Source organism: Budorcas taxicolor, chromosome 17, assembly GCF_023091745.1.
Source record: "Budorcas taxicolor isolate Tak-1 chromosome 17, Takin1.1, whole genome shotgun sequence".
Lineage (NCBI taxonomy): Eukaryota > Metazoa > Chordata > Mammalia > Artiodactyla > Bovidae > Budorcas > Budorcas taxicolor.
In genome coordinates, this window is record NC_068926.1 from 62,442,842 (window position 1) to 62,456,167 (window position 13,326).

The 13,326-nt window shown below is 45.6% G+C and overlaps 1 protein-coding gene and 1 long non-coding RNA gene across 2 annotated transcripts in view; one reads left to right on the forward strand and one right to left on the reverse strand.

Moving 5' to 3' along the window:
* Positions 1 to 13,326, forward strand: part of LOC128062044 (uncharacterized) — a 17,394-nt gene continuing 4,068 nt past the window's right edge. The window contains exons 1-2 of the long non-coding RNA XR_008200793.1: positions 1 to 114; positions 222 to 310. This is a non-coding gene — a long non-coding RNA (uncharacterized LOC128062044). The remainder of the gene's footprint in view (positions 115 to 221; positions 311 to 13,326) is intronic.
* The window catches only part of ALDH2 (aldehyde dehydrogenase 2 family member), a 25,029-nt gene continuing 22,498 nt past the window's right edge, over positions 10,796 to 13,326 (reverse strand). Inside the window, exons 12-13 of the mRNA XM_052654381.1 lie at positions 11,665 to 11,779; positions 10,796 to 11,223 (exon numbers count right to left, since the gene is read on the reverse strand). Coding sequence (XP_052510341.1) covers positions 11,191 to 11,223; positions 11,665 to 11,779 — 148 coding nt within the window. The 3' untranslated portion in view covers positions 10,796 to 11,190. The remainder of the gene's footprint in view (positions 11,224 to 11,664; positions 11,780 to 13,326) is intronic.

Below are 13,326 nucleotides of genomic sequence, written 5' to 3' on the forward strand. Positions count from 1 at the left end.
AAGATCCGGAGATAAACGACTAGTGATAGAGGCGCGGAAACTGAGGCTCCGGGCGGGTCAGGCGGTAACAAGAGTTCTATATATAATAATAGCAACAATAGTTGTATATATACGGTGCGTTTACTTTACGTGCGGCTCTTTTCTTCCATTAGTTTCTCTCCTCTTTATAAAGTAGGCATTTGGCCCTTTGAGCTAAGTGTGTTCTTGTTCCCTGTTAACAGGTGAGTTAACTGAGGCAGTCGGAGAGCAAAACTCATTTGCGCACAGCTGCGGACAGCTGAGAAGTGGTCAAGTCGGAAGTGGAACGCAGGTTTGTGCTCCTTACTCTACCAACACAGATGACTTTTTTTTTTTTTTAATGCCTGGCTCGAGAAAACAAGTAATCAACGAAAGCCGGACGCTAAAGCCTTTGCCTGTCAGCATCCCATCTGCGGACCAAATGCTGAACTGGGTGCAGGCCCTCCCTCCCTGCAGCCCCTAGGCCCCGGCAGCGGGGAGCAGCCTACAGCTCAGGGGGTCGGCCTGGGGGCTCTGGAACCAACTGTGCCGCAGGGGCCCCCTAGATCTCTGACCCCCAAGGCTCGTTCCGCTCCGCTCTTCCTCGTTGTGTCGGCATTTAGGCTGGGTATCTTTCCCTTTCGGAAAGTGGAGTAGCCAGTAAGTTCAGGCTCCCATAGCTCCGTGGGAGAGAGGAGGGCCTCACCAGATGCGGCTGCTCTTCTGCCATACCTCTCCTGGGCAAGGGGACGGGGGGCTAGGGGTGGGGAAGAAGGGTGGAGAGGCCAGGCTGTACCAACAGCCTATCAGAACCTTGCAGGAGCATTTGGTTAATCACCTCTTGATGGTTCTTCATTTGTTCACTTATTTACTGAGCACCACTGTGTGCCAGGCCTACTCGACCCTGGGGAAAAAGTAGAAAAAAAGACACAGTACCTGCACATGGATCTTTTTTTTTTTTTTTTTTTTGAGAGAGCGAGAAGCAGAAAGTAAAGAAAGAAAAGCATAGTTTGTGGATACTAAGAAAGTAAACAGAATGCTGAGTAAGAGAATTTAACTGGGTGTGGGAACTTTTCAAATAGAGGATCAGAAGAGGTCTCCCAGGTGGCAACCCTGATGCTGAGACCTCTGATAAATGAGAAGGAACTGTCTACTGGAGACCCAGGTCGCTTTCTGGGCAGATGGAACAGCAGTTGTAAAAGTCTTAAAGTAGAAGCTAGGTAAATGTGGTCAGGCAGCAGCACAATCATTGTAGCTGGAGCAGGGAGAGTAGGAGAGAATGGTAAAGGATGAGGTTGGAAAGGTGAAGAGGGTTGTATCATCTACACCAGCGGTCCCCAACCTCTGGAATCTGATGTCTGATCTGAGATGGAGCTGATATAATAATAGAAACAAAGTGCACAGTAAATGTAATGTGCTTGAATCATCCCGAAACCATCCCCTCTCCCCTACCCTGGTCCGTAGAAAAAATTTTTTCCTAGAAAGTGGTTCCTGGTGCCAAAAAGGTTGGGGACCGCTGATATACACCTTTAGGGGTCATGGTGAGAACTTTGGATTTTATTCTAAGCCACTAGAAGGTTTTAAACTAAAGAGGGGTCTGATCAAATTTATGTTTTTAAAGATAAGACTCTGCTGTATGGAGAATTAAATATGGACAAGTGAGTGGAGACGTGGACAGTTATTAAGAGGCTGTTGGAATAGCCCAAATTATTATGATGCTTGAACTAAGACAGTGGCCATAAAGTAGATTGGTTTATGATGTTTTGGAGGTGGAGTTGAAAGGACTTCCTGAAGAACTCCGTGAGGAAGATGAGAATAAGAAACAAATCAAGAATAGTTTTCAGGACTTCCCTAGTGGTCCAGTAGCTAAGACTCTGAACTCCCAATACCGTGGGCCCGAGTTCAGTCCCTGGCCAGAGAACTAGATCCCACATGTGGCAACTAAGACCCAGGGTAGCCAAATAAAACCAATAAAAATAAATACTTTAAAAAAAGAATAACTTTTAGGAGACCACCTTACGCAACTTGCATAGATAGTGGTGCCATTTGGTGAATGAAAGACTTGATGAGAGTGAGAAATCTAGAGTTCTTTTTTATCTGGTTAACTTGAGGTTCTTGAGGAATGTACCAGAGAATTAGACACATAATGGGATATATTTTGCGGTGCAGACATAGTTGTCCTCTTTGTTGGCCATACACCTACAGGACATTCCCCACCCCCCATAAAGTCGGTGTGGCCATGTGTCTGTGCTCTCCCCCAAAGGAAAGTGAGCAGAAGAAGACGTGCACATATCCAGGCCTGGCCTGGAAAATCTGCCAACAGATGCTCTCACTTACTCTGCCAGCTGGAAGATGATGACCAGGTTCTGGAGAAGGCAAGACTTTAAGATGGAGGATATCTGGGTGGAAGAGAACTCTGCCCTGTTGACCTCAGCATCCTCGCAGGATTGTTATATAAAAGAAGAAGAAGAAAAAAAATCCCTTATGTTGAGCTTTCATGTATTTACAGCTTTTCGTTACAGCAGCTTTGCCTGTTCTCTCTAACACAAATAAGAAAGTGATTCTGCAGTGAACTGTGGGAGAAAATTTTGAAATGACTTGGATTAACATTATCTATGACAGTTAGGAAATAGAAGGTGCCTTGGTTTCTTTGGTTCTTTCAGTAAGAATTTGCCAGCTGCCTCTCTGTGCCAGGCACCATGCTACATAGTAGAGATGCGGAGAGGAGGCCCAGGCCTTAGGCACTCTGAGTCTCACAGCTAAGCTCATCATCTGTCATCTGCACACACTGTCCCTCTATCCAGAAGCTTACTCTCCTTACTGAGCACACAGAGGCCAATTCCTACACGTTCTTCAACCACATTCTAAATATTAATTCATCGGAAAGACTGGGCCTAACCCTCGTGTGTTTGTGTGCTTAGTCACTGAGATGTGCCCGATTCTTTGTGACTACTTGGACTGTAGCCCACCAGGCTCCTCTGTCCGTGGGATTTCTCAGGCAAGACTACTGGAATGGGTTTTCTTTCCCTTCTCCAGGGGATCTTCCCAACCCAGGGACTGAACCCGCATCTCCTACACTGGCTGGCAGATTCTTTACCACTGAGCCACCTGGGAAGCCCCAGGCCTGACCCTTCAGTTCAGTTCAGTTCAGTCAGTCAGTCGTGTCCGACTCTGTGACCCCATGGTCGCACACCAGGCTTTTCTGTCCATCACCAGCTCCCAGAGCTTGCTCAAACTCATGTCCATCATGTCGGTGATGCCATCTAACCATCTCAACCAAGGCCTGACCCTTGGTTCAGTCTAAATCAATTATCTGTATTACCTCATAATTCACTTCCTTGTACGTATCACAATTTTAATTTATATATCCACTTTTTTTTTCTTTAGGGTCCTCTCCTCCATTAGATTAAATATTCTCAAAAAGGGAAAGAATCTTATCTGCATTATTAGTTCCATCCTCAACACCTAGCCCACAGTAGGTGTTTAATAAATATTTGTTGAAGAAATCAAGGAATGTGGTAGACAGCCTAAGATAACCCTCAGAGATGCCTGCCTCTTGGTATTCATGGTCTTGTGTAATCCCCTCACTGTGCTCATGGGCTGACCTAGGGACTCACTTCAAATGATGGGCTGTCATGTCTGAGATTAGATTACAAAAAGATTGTGGCTTCCCTCCTGGGTACCCCTGTCTTGCTCTCCCATTCTCTTGCCCATTCGCTCTGAGGAAAGTCAGCTCAAATGTGAGCAGCTTTATTAGTTTCCTGGGGCTGCCATAGCAAATTACCGTAAACTAAGTGACTACAAGAAGATCAGTCCTGGGTGTTCTTTGGAAGGAATGATGCTAAAGCTGAAACTCCAGTACTTTGGCCACCTCATGCGAAGAGTTAACTCCTTGGAAAAGACTCTGATGCTGGGAGAGATTGGGGGAAGGAGGAAATGGGGATGACAGAGGATGAGATGGCTGGTTGGCATCACTGACTCGATGGACATGAGTTTGAGTGAACTCCGGGAGTTGGTGATGGACAGGGAGGCCTGGCATGCTGCAGTTCATGGGGTCACAAAGAGTCGGACACGACTGAGCGACTGAACTGAACTGAGGTGACTTAAAACAATGGAAATTTATCCTCTACAGTCCTGCAGGCCCAAAGTCTGAAATCCAGGTGTCAGAAGGGCCCTGCTCCCTCTGAAGACTAGGAAGGGTCCTTTCTGTCTCCGCCAGCTGCTGGTGGCTCCCAGCAGTCCTTTGGCCTTCCTTGGCCTACAAGTGTATCCCTCTAATCTCTGCCTTGATCTTCACATGACCTTCTCTGTGTGCCTCTGTGCTCTTTCCCCTTCCAAGGACACCAGTCATTGGATTTAGGGGTCACCCTAACCTAGTATGACCTCATCTTAACCAGTTGCATCTGCAGAGACCTTCTTTCCACATTCTGAGGTTCCATGTGACCAGGAATAGGGGAGAGGATGCTAGTCAGCCCACTACTGTTGCCCATAGCGGGGCCCACATGTCGAGGAACCCATGTCTCACCGGCTGTCAGTGAGAACTTGAGGCCTGGAAAGTCACGTAAATGAGCTTAGCATGGATCCTCACGGAGTTGAACCCTGAGATGATTGCATCCATGGCCAACAACTTGATCGCATCCCTCTGTACCAGAGGCACCCAGTTAAGGTATGTCCAAATTCCTGCCCCACAGAAACTGTGAGAGAATAGATGTTTTTAAAGTGCTAAAGTTAGGGGCAGTTTGTCATGCAGCATAGATAACTAACACAGATGTTGGTGCCTGAAAGAGAGGTGCTATCATAACAGCTCCCTAAAATGTGGGAGTGGTTGGGAACCAGGCAGTGGGCAGAGGTTCTAACGAGTTGGACGAGTGGGTTATAGAAAGCCTGAATTACCTTGAACAAACTTAGCAGATAGAGGTCTGGGTTTTGGTTCTCTAAGTGTGGCTGCCAGACCAGTAGTATGGGGCACTTAGTAGATGTACAGTAAATATTTCTTCTTGGGGCCATAAGATTGGAAACCAGGAGTATATATCACTGAAAAAAAAAATTTTCATTTTCGGAAAAAGTTTAATAAAAACAATGACTATCAGTTACCTTTTATTCTTCATGAAGTAGCTGAATGAGAGCAGGACATGACTGGAGGGACTGTGAGGAAATGGAGGCCCAGAGGTAAGGCAGTTTATTTTTTTTTTAATTCATGTAACATAAAACTGACCATTTAAAAGCGAACAGTTCAGGGGCATTTAGTACTCAATGTTGTGCAAGTATCATCTCTATCTAGTTGAAAGACATTTTCATCATCCCCAAGGGAAACCCTTATCTATTATCCATCAACTTCCCTTCTCTCCCTAGCTCCTAGCAGTGACCAATCTGCTTTGTCTGTTCGGATTTACCTATTCTGAACATTTCATAAACATAGAATCAGACAGTATGTGGCCTTTTATGTCCAGCTTCTTTCACATAGCATCGTGTTTTTGAGGTTCATGTATATAATAGCATGTATCAGTGCTTCATGAGTTTTTTACGGTTAAATACTAATTTCATTATATGAATGGGCCCCATTTCATTTATTCATTCATCTGTTAATAGACATTCAGAATATTTCCACTTTGGGGCTGTTGTGAATAGTACTTCTGTGAGCATTCGTGGAGAAGTCTTTGTTGGAGTCCCTGTTTTCCATTATTTTGGGTGTGTGACCGTCGCCTCCTGACTCATTGCCCTTGACCACTGGGTGTTGCCCATATACACTCATGTGGCACGTAACGCCATCTTATGTTTTGTTTCAACCATTTTTAAAACTGAAGTATTGCTCAGTGGTAAACAATCTGCCTGCCAGTGCAAGACATGTGGGTTCAATCCCTGGTCCAGGAAGATCTCCTGGAGTAGGAAATGGCAACCCACTCGAGTACTCTTGCCTGGAAAACCCCATGGACAGAGGAGCCTGGCGGGCTACAGTCCATTAGGTTGCAAAGAGTCAGACACGACTTAGTAAATGAACAGCAACAATAGTTAATTTACAATGTTGTGTTAGTTTCAGGTATACAGAAAAGTGATTCAGTTATATAGATATCCTTTTTCAGATTCTCTTCCATTATAGTTTATGGCATGATATTGAATGCAATTCTCTGTGCTACACGGTAGGTCCTTGTTACCCTTTAGTAACCATAAGTTTGCTGTGAGTCTTTTCTGTTTTGTAAATAAGCTCATTCGTGTAACACTCTTTGAAAGACACCAGCCTGATCATTTGGTCTATCCTGTCAGATCTCAGAGAGGATAGCGCTGTAGTTGTACTTAGAAACACAAGGGGGCACCTAGACTTAGAAAACCCCACATCAGCCCCCTTCTCAGGGCCGCAGGAAGCTCCTTGTGTCCTTTATTCAGCCGTTTCCTCTTGGCCGCTGGGCAAGGCCAAAGGCAGAAACACCATCTTTACACCCAATACTCCTGTGACTGACCCACATCTAAAAACCCAGAGAGATTAGGTTGTTCATAACCTGAGAACTTTGTTTTTGCTTCCAGACAGCTACCTAGTGTTCTAATTAGGTTTCTGTCACTGAAAGCACAAGGAGATTAATGGGTCTAGGATGTCAGAATCAACTTTATAGACGTTTTCTTAATAGCTGGCATTTCTTTTGTTACTTGTCAGTTTAAGAAGCAGATTCTTTTACCATGACTCTGATTCACAGGGATGGGGGCAAGAAACATCACATTTCTCTGTTTTCTCCAATTCACCCCAACAGGGTTTTCAGCAGCACTGGAGTATTAAAAGGTTGGCATTTCCAATGTCTTATGTCCTCTCCTTCAGATAAGAGCACCACTTTTCTTTGGGGATCCATCCCTCATTCTCAGCCTCAAATGGACTAGAAGGGCCTCCAGGGCTACAAGGGTGGACCATTACAACTCAGGTCGAAGTGAATCGCCACATCTTTATCACTCTGGCCACTGGTCGAGGGAAGGGCAGGATGTCACATCCACTGGACCAGTTAGCATGAACCTGAGTCTTTGCTGGGGCTAGCAAACACGGACCTTCTCCTAGCCAGTGGACTTGAGCCTTGCCCGGTATGAGATGAGAGCTCTTGAAGTCAGTTGGTTCTTCTAAGAATCCAGACCCACCAGAACCAAAATGGGTATGGTTTAAACATGGAGCCCACCTGGCGGAGGTGGAGCCAAGAGACGGAAACTTTTCGAACTTCTGGATCAAGCCATGGTCAGAGCTGAGCTCTCGGGGTTTTGGAATATGGGGACCATGTTTTTTTCACACTGACTTGAACTTGGTTTTCTGATACTTGCAACTAAAATTTTCTTGAGTAATACACTGTGTATAGAAAATCTTCCCAGAAGTACTCTCACCTATAACATGAGATTTGAATTAAGTTGGTGGTAAGGTTAGGCATAGGAAAGTCATCACCCTAAATTTTGAGGGTGCTGTTTCGCATCATGATAGGGATTGCTGTTTGCCTTCCCAAATCCGTTTTCCTTTTATTCTTAAGAACTTTAAGAATTAAGAACTTTAGTTTTAGATAGGCACACTGACTCCCAGCTAAAAAGACAAAGTTCCTTATCCTTCTTTGCAGCTAGATGTGGCCATGTATCTTAACTTTGTCCAGTTCAGTTCAGTTGCTCAGTCGTGTCCGACTCTTTGTGACCCCCATGGACTGCAGCACGTCAGGCCTCCCTGTCCATCACCAACTCCCAGAATTTACCCAAATTCATGTCCATTGAGTTGGTGATGCCATCCAACCATCTCTTCCTCTGTCGTCCCTTTCTCCTCCTGCCTTCAATCTTTCCCAGCATCAGGGTCTTTTCAAATGAGTCAGCTCTTCGCATCAGGTAGACAAAGTATTGGGAGTTTCAGCTTCAACATCAGTCCTTCCAGTGAACACCAAAGACTGATCTTTAGGATGGACTGGTTGGATCTCCTTGCAGTCCAAGGGATTCTCAAGAGTCTTCTCCAACACCACAGTTCAAAAGCATCAATTCTTCAGCGCTCAGCTTTCTTTATAGTCCAACTCTCACATCCATACATGACCACTGGAAAAACTATAGCCTTGACTAGATGGACTGTTGTTGGCAAAGTACTGTCTCTGCTTTTTAATATGCTGTCTAGGTTGGTCATAACTTTCCTGCCAAGGAGTAAGCATCTCTTAATTTCATGGTTGCAGTCACCATCTGCAGTGATTTTGGAACCCCCAAAAATAAAGTCAGCCACTGTTTCCCCATCTATCTGCCATGAAGTGATGGGGCCGGATGCCATGATCTTAGTTTTCTCAATGTTGAGAACTTTAAGCCAACTTTTTCACTCTCCTCTTTCACTTTCATCAAGAGGCTCTTTAGTTTTTCTTCACTTTCTGCCATAAGGGTGGTGTCATCTGCATATCTGAGGTTATTGATTTTTCTCCTGGCACTCTTGATTCCAGCTTGTGTTTCTTCCAGTCCAGCGTTTCTCACGATATACTCTGCATATAAGATAAATAAGCAGGGTGACAATATACAGCCTTGACGCACTCCTTCTCTTATTTGGAACCAGTCTGTTGTTCCATGGCCGGTCCTAACTGTTGCTTCCTGACCTGCATACAAATTTCTCACGAGGCAGGTCTCTTTAAATGTCCAAAGACATATAAATAGAAGTTTTGTGGGCAGCCCCTGGGAAGTTGCCTTAATAGGGAAAAGTGTCCCACCTTTCTTTGTCCTTTAACCATCTTGCTTCTTGAATGTTATTGTGATGGCTGGAATGTTAGAAGTCATATTAAACCTCAAGGATGAGGGTCATGGAACATTGAAATAGTAGGAATTACTTATTTAAAGACTCTGTGGAATCACTTTAATAGCCCTTCACTGCTCACCTTTGGGCTTCTTTTACCTGAGAGAGTACATTCTAGGGAGCCTTCTTCCCTGCCTGCAGTCAGCAGGGGCCCTTCTTGTCCTTCCATGATGTTATTACTGTATTCCTCTCATTGTATCTGGCACTTACATCGCACTATAATCATCTCTTTTGAGTCTGTCTCTCCTCACCATTTCCTGAGCTTCTAGAGACAGTGAGTCTCACAGGTCTTACTCGTCTTTGCATCACCACTCCCTAGCACTCAGTACCCTTCCAGTAATTGTTTATGATGGACGTATGTAAGTGTGAAGAGCGTGACCTTTTCTTCCATCAGGCCCAGGTTAGGCCAGGCATCCCCCTTGGCACTGTCAGAACACCCTCTTCCTGTTAAGTCCCTGTGTTTAATCCCTCTCTCCCTGCATGGACCCAGGTGCTGTGAGAACAGGGACAGAGGTTTCAGCTGACCTCATGCCTAGGAGACTGCCAAGGTGGAAGAACAGGGGGCGGAGGGTGGCGTGAGCTCAAAACTTTGCCTTTTGCCACTCATTTGTCATGGGACAGTTGCTGCTGCAGCTCCTCATCAAAGCTAAAATACAGAATCATTTTATTGGCAGTGAACCTCATTTCACCTTGAAGCAACATGAACTGGAACATCTTGTTTCAGCTGGTCGTAAAATTGTCATCTCAGTGAGATGTACCTATTTCAGCTATAGAATGATTACGTTTTTGAATACATATATAAATATGTGTTGTCCTAAGTCACTTCACTTGTGTCTGACTCTTTGTGACCCTATGGACTGTAGCCTGCCAGGCTTCTCTGTCCATGGAATTCTCCAGGCAAGAATACTGGAGTGGGTTGCCTTCCTTCCTCCAGGGGAACTTCCCAACCCAGGGATTGAACCTGCGTCTCTTACGTCTCCTGCATTGGCAGATGGGTTCTTTACCACTAGCACCATGCGGGAAGCCCATGTGTAAATATATATAATCTAAAAGGTTAAATACAAGTAAACCTAATAATCTAAAAGACACTTGTATTTCATTGTTTAAAACTTAGTAATATTGTTCTGCTTTCATTTTTCACATCTTCTATTTATGACAGTTAAATGCTGTTCTTTTTAATGTACTGCAATGTAAATAAAAGTCAATTTAAAGAAAAAAATAATCGTACAAGTATATGCATATATGACAAAAATTGTGAAGTGCTACTCAGAGAAATCAAATGAGTCTTTAGTGGAATAGGGGTTGCTTATCAAGACGTGGCTTAGCCTCAGTGAAATAAAGGCAGGGGTCAACCGGAATTCCACCACTCCCCTGACACTGTCTGCAAAAGTTATACAGGTGTGTTTCTCAAGAAAGGATCAAACCTTTCCCCCAGATTCTTAAAGGAGCTGTGACCCAGTCGTGATCACTCACAAACTACTACTTTGATTCAATTCTTTTTGTTCCATTTTCATTGCTCACTAAGGAATGTTCAGATTCCTAATTTACTAACAGTACTAATTACTAACTTTCCAGGTCCCCTGACTAAAGGCAGGCAGTGTTCTGAATACGAGATTCAAAAAGTCTGAAAATACAGACCTCACTTTAAATGAGTAAATGGACATCTGGTTTTCAAGTTAATCTCTTATGAAACTGGTCTGGCAGGAATCTGTTTTGTTCTGACCAAGTCTTCGAACTTCCAGCACTGAGAACCAGCCTCGAGTGTCAAGTGCACATTTTCCCCGGTTTACCTCCCCATCTCTCAGGGCAGGGGCTGGGGGTGCTGTTGAGGTGTCTGGACTCAGTGTGTCGCACAGGGCCCGCCACACGTGGGCAGGCCGGAGACACCCGTTAATTACGTGCAGGATACAAAGGCCATCTGCCCCCAAGAGGGGAGGGGTGGTAGCTGTTTACAGCGTGACACACGCACAGAGGGGACACCATGTCTATGTGACAGCATCTCCTTGGGTTGAGATGGAGAAAGAGTTACTTAGAAAGTGAAGAGCACCAGTGTCTTTATTGAGTTTTTAGTCCAGAATACAAAGCAAGGTGCTAGCTGTTGCCTCAATGATAGTACAGGGGTCAACAATGGCTTTTTCTTCCCCTGTTAAGGCAAGTTACAGAAAGAAGTGTGTCAGATTGACAGAAGGAAATATTTGAATCTTTGGAAAGTCACTCTGAAAGCCAGTAGCAGTATTGCAGTGTAAAAGGCTTTCCATATATGCTTTGCCCCACACTCAGCCTATGTATTGGAAGGAACTTTCTTGATCCAAGAGATTGTTCTGGCAGTTTCTCTTTCGAGACCTTTAGCATGCAAGGGTCATTTTTCTTGGTCTTGTGGCTGATCTCCTCTGACCGTTCCGTTACTGGATGAGTGAGAAAGCCAGCGTGGTTTAGGAGTTCTTCTGAGGAACTCTGACCGTGACCTGTGAGAGGGATGCAGAGGAGCTGTTAAATCTGTGTGCTTCCCTGTGGACCACAGGCCCCCGCAGCTGGGTGCTGCCAGAGCGATAAGCGGAAGGGCTCTCCTGATTTTCCAACATCTCGACAACCAAACAGTCGATCCGAGCAACCTGCTAGGGCTCTGTTCTGCGTTAGGATCACACTCAGCCTCCCTTTGACCCAGTCTTTCTCCACTGGGGGTTTTTCCCTCTTCTCAGGCTCTACAGAACTCAGTGTATGACGAAGCCCAGCAAAGGACTGTGCAAGCACAGTGGTGGTCAAGTCCCTACTTACTCTTCACAAGGCATAGAAGAGACTGGGTCTTTACCCTCGTTGGTAGCTTCCATGGCTTAAAACAAGAAACCTGCAGTCAACACTGGGGGAGCCCGGCACAGGAAGAGGGCGGAGAAGGCACCCATACTCACGGTCTTCACTTCGGTGTACGCCTGCAGCCCGTATTCCCCCAGCTCCCGGCCACTCCCAGACAGCTTGTAGCCACCAAACGGCGACTGGGCCCCAAACACGTCATAGCAGTTGACCCTACAATTTAAGATGAGATTTCAGGAGTAACTCACTGGGGCAGGGATGAAGTATCATGCCCCCTCAAACCTCCTGTATTGCTCTAAAATTTAACTTTAGAGCAAATTTGACTTTAGAAAAAGGGAGGTGGAGAACCCTACTAAAATCTAGCCATGCTGCTGCTGCTGCTGCTGCTGCGTCGCTTCAGTCGTGTCCGACTGTGTGCCACCCCGGAGACGGCAGCCCACCAGGCTCCCCCGTCCCCGGGATTCTCCAGGCAAGAACACTGGAGCGGGCTGCCATTTCCTTCTCCAATGCATGAAAGTGAAAAGTGAAAGTGAAGTCACTCAGTCGTGTCCGACTCTTCACGACCCCATGGACTGCAGCCCACCAGGCTCCTCCACCCATGGGATTTGCCAGGCAAGAATACTGGAGTGGGGTGCCATTGCCTTCTCCAAAATCTAGCCATACAGGGGTTCAAAAGCAGGCCGTGTGAAACAAAGCCATAAGCTGTCTGGTCCTTCATGACATGGATGTCAATACCAGGGTGCACCAAATGCTAGCTTCCCGTTTTAATGAGTTGTTTTTGCTAATTAGGTGCTGAACTTTTCGGGGTAATTTTTTTTTTAACTATTAAATTTTGACTGAATTTAAAAACGTACCACCTTAAAGGTGTACAATTCAGTGCTTTATAGCATAGTCACAATATTATATCCTCTCCATTTAATTCCAGAACATTTCTATCCCCCTAGAAAGAAAGCCTATGCCCAGTCAGCAGTTACTCCCCTGTTCCCTCCTCCTCCGGCCCCTCGCAGCCCCTAATCTACTTTCTGTCTGTATGGCTCTGTTCTGGATATTCCATATAAATGGAATCACACGACATGTGGCCTTCTGTGTCTGGCTTCTTTCATTTAGTATTACATTATCCACGTTGAAATAGGCATCAGCGCTTCATTCCTTTTTATGGCTGAACATTCCATCACGTGAATAAACTACAGTTTGTGTGTCCATTCATCAGCTGATGGGCCTTTAGGCTGTTTCCACTTTTTGACTATTGCGAATAGTCTGAATATTCAGATACACTTTTTTGTGTGGATGTGTTTTTTTTTTCCCCCTCCTGGGTATACACCCAAGAGTGGAATTACTGGGTCCTGGGATAGTTCTATGTTGAACTGACTGGGGAGCTTATGCCAGACTTGTCTGTAATGGCTGCAGCATTTTACAGTACCACCAGCAGCGTGTGAGGGTTCCTGTCTCCACACCCTAACCAACACTTGGTATTTTCTGTTTCTTACATTACAGCTGGCCTAGAGGGTGTGACGTAGGTGCTAAGCTTTGAAAACTAGGGCGACACAGGTGTGGGCCCTCAGCGCTGGTCTCCTCACAGCTTGGTGAGGAGCCCAGTCACCCAGCTGCTTGTCCAAGAAGAGCGTCACAGACATACGCACCACAGGGAAGTTTAATCCCCTGGAGAAGGGCATGGGAAACCTCTACCCGCTACCCCACACCCAGACCCAGGAGGCACTGAGCCTGGCATCCCAACTCTGGGATGTGAGCAGGGGATTACC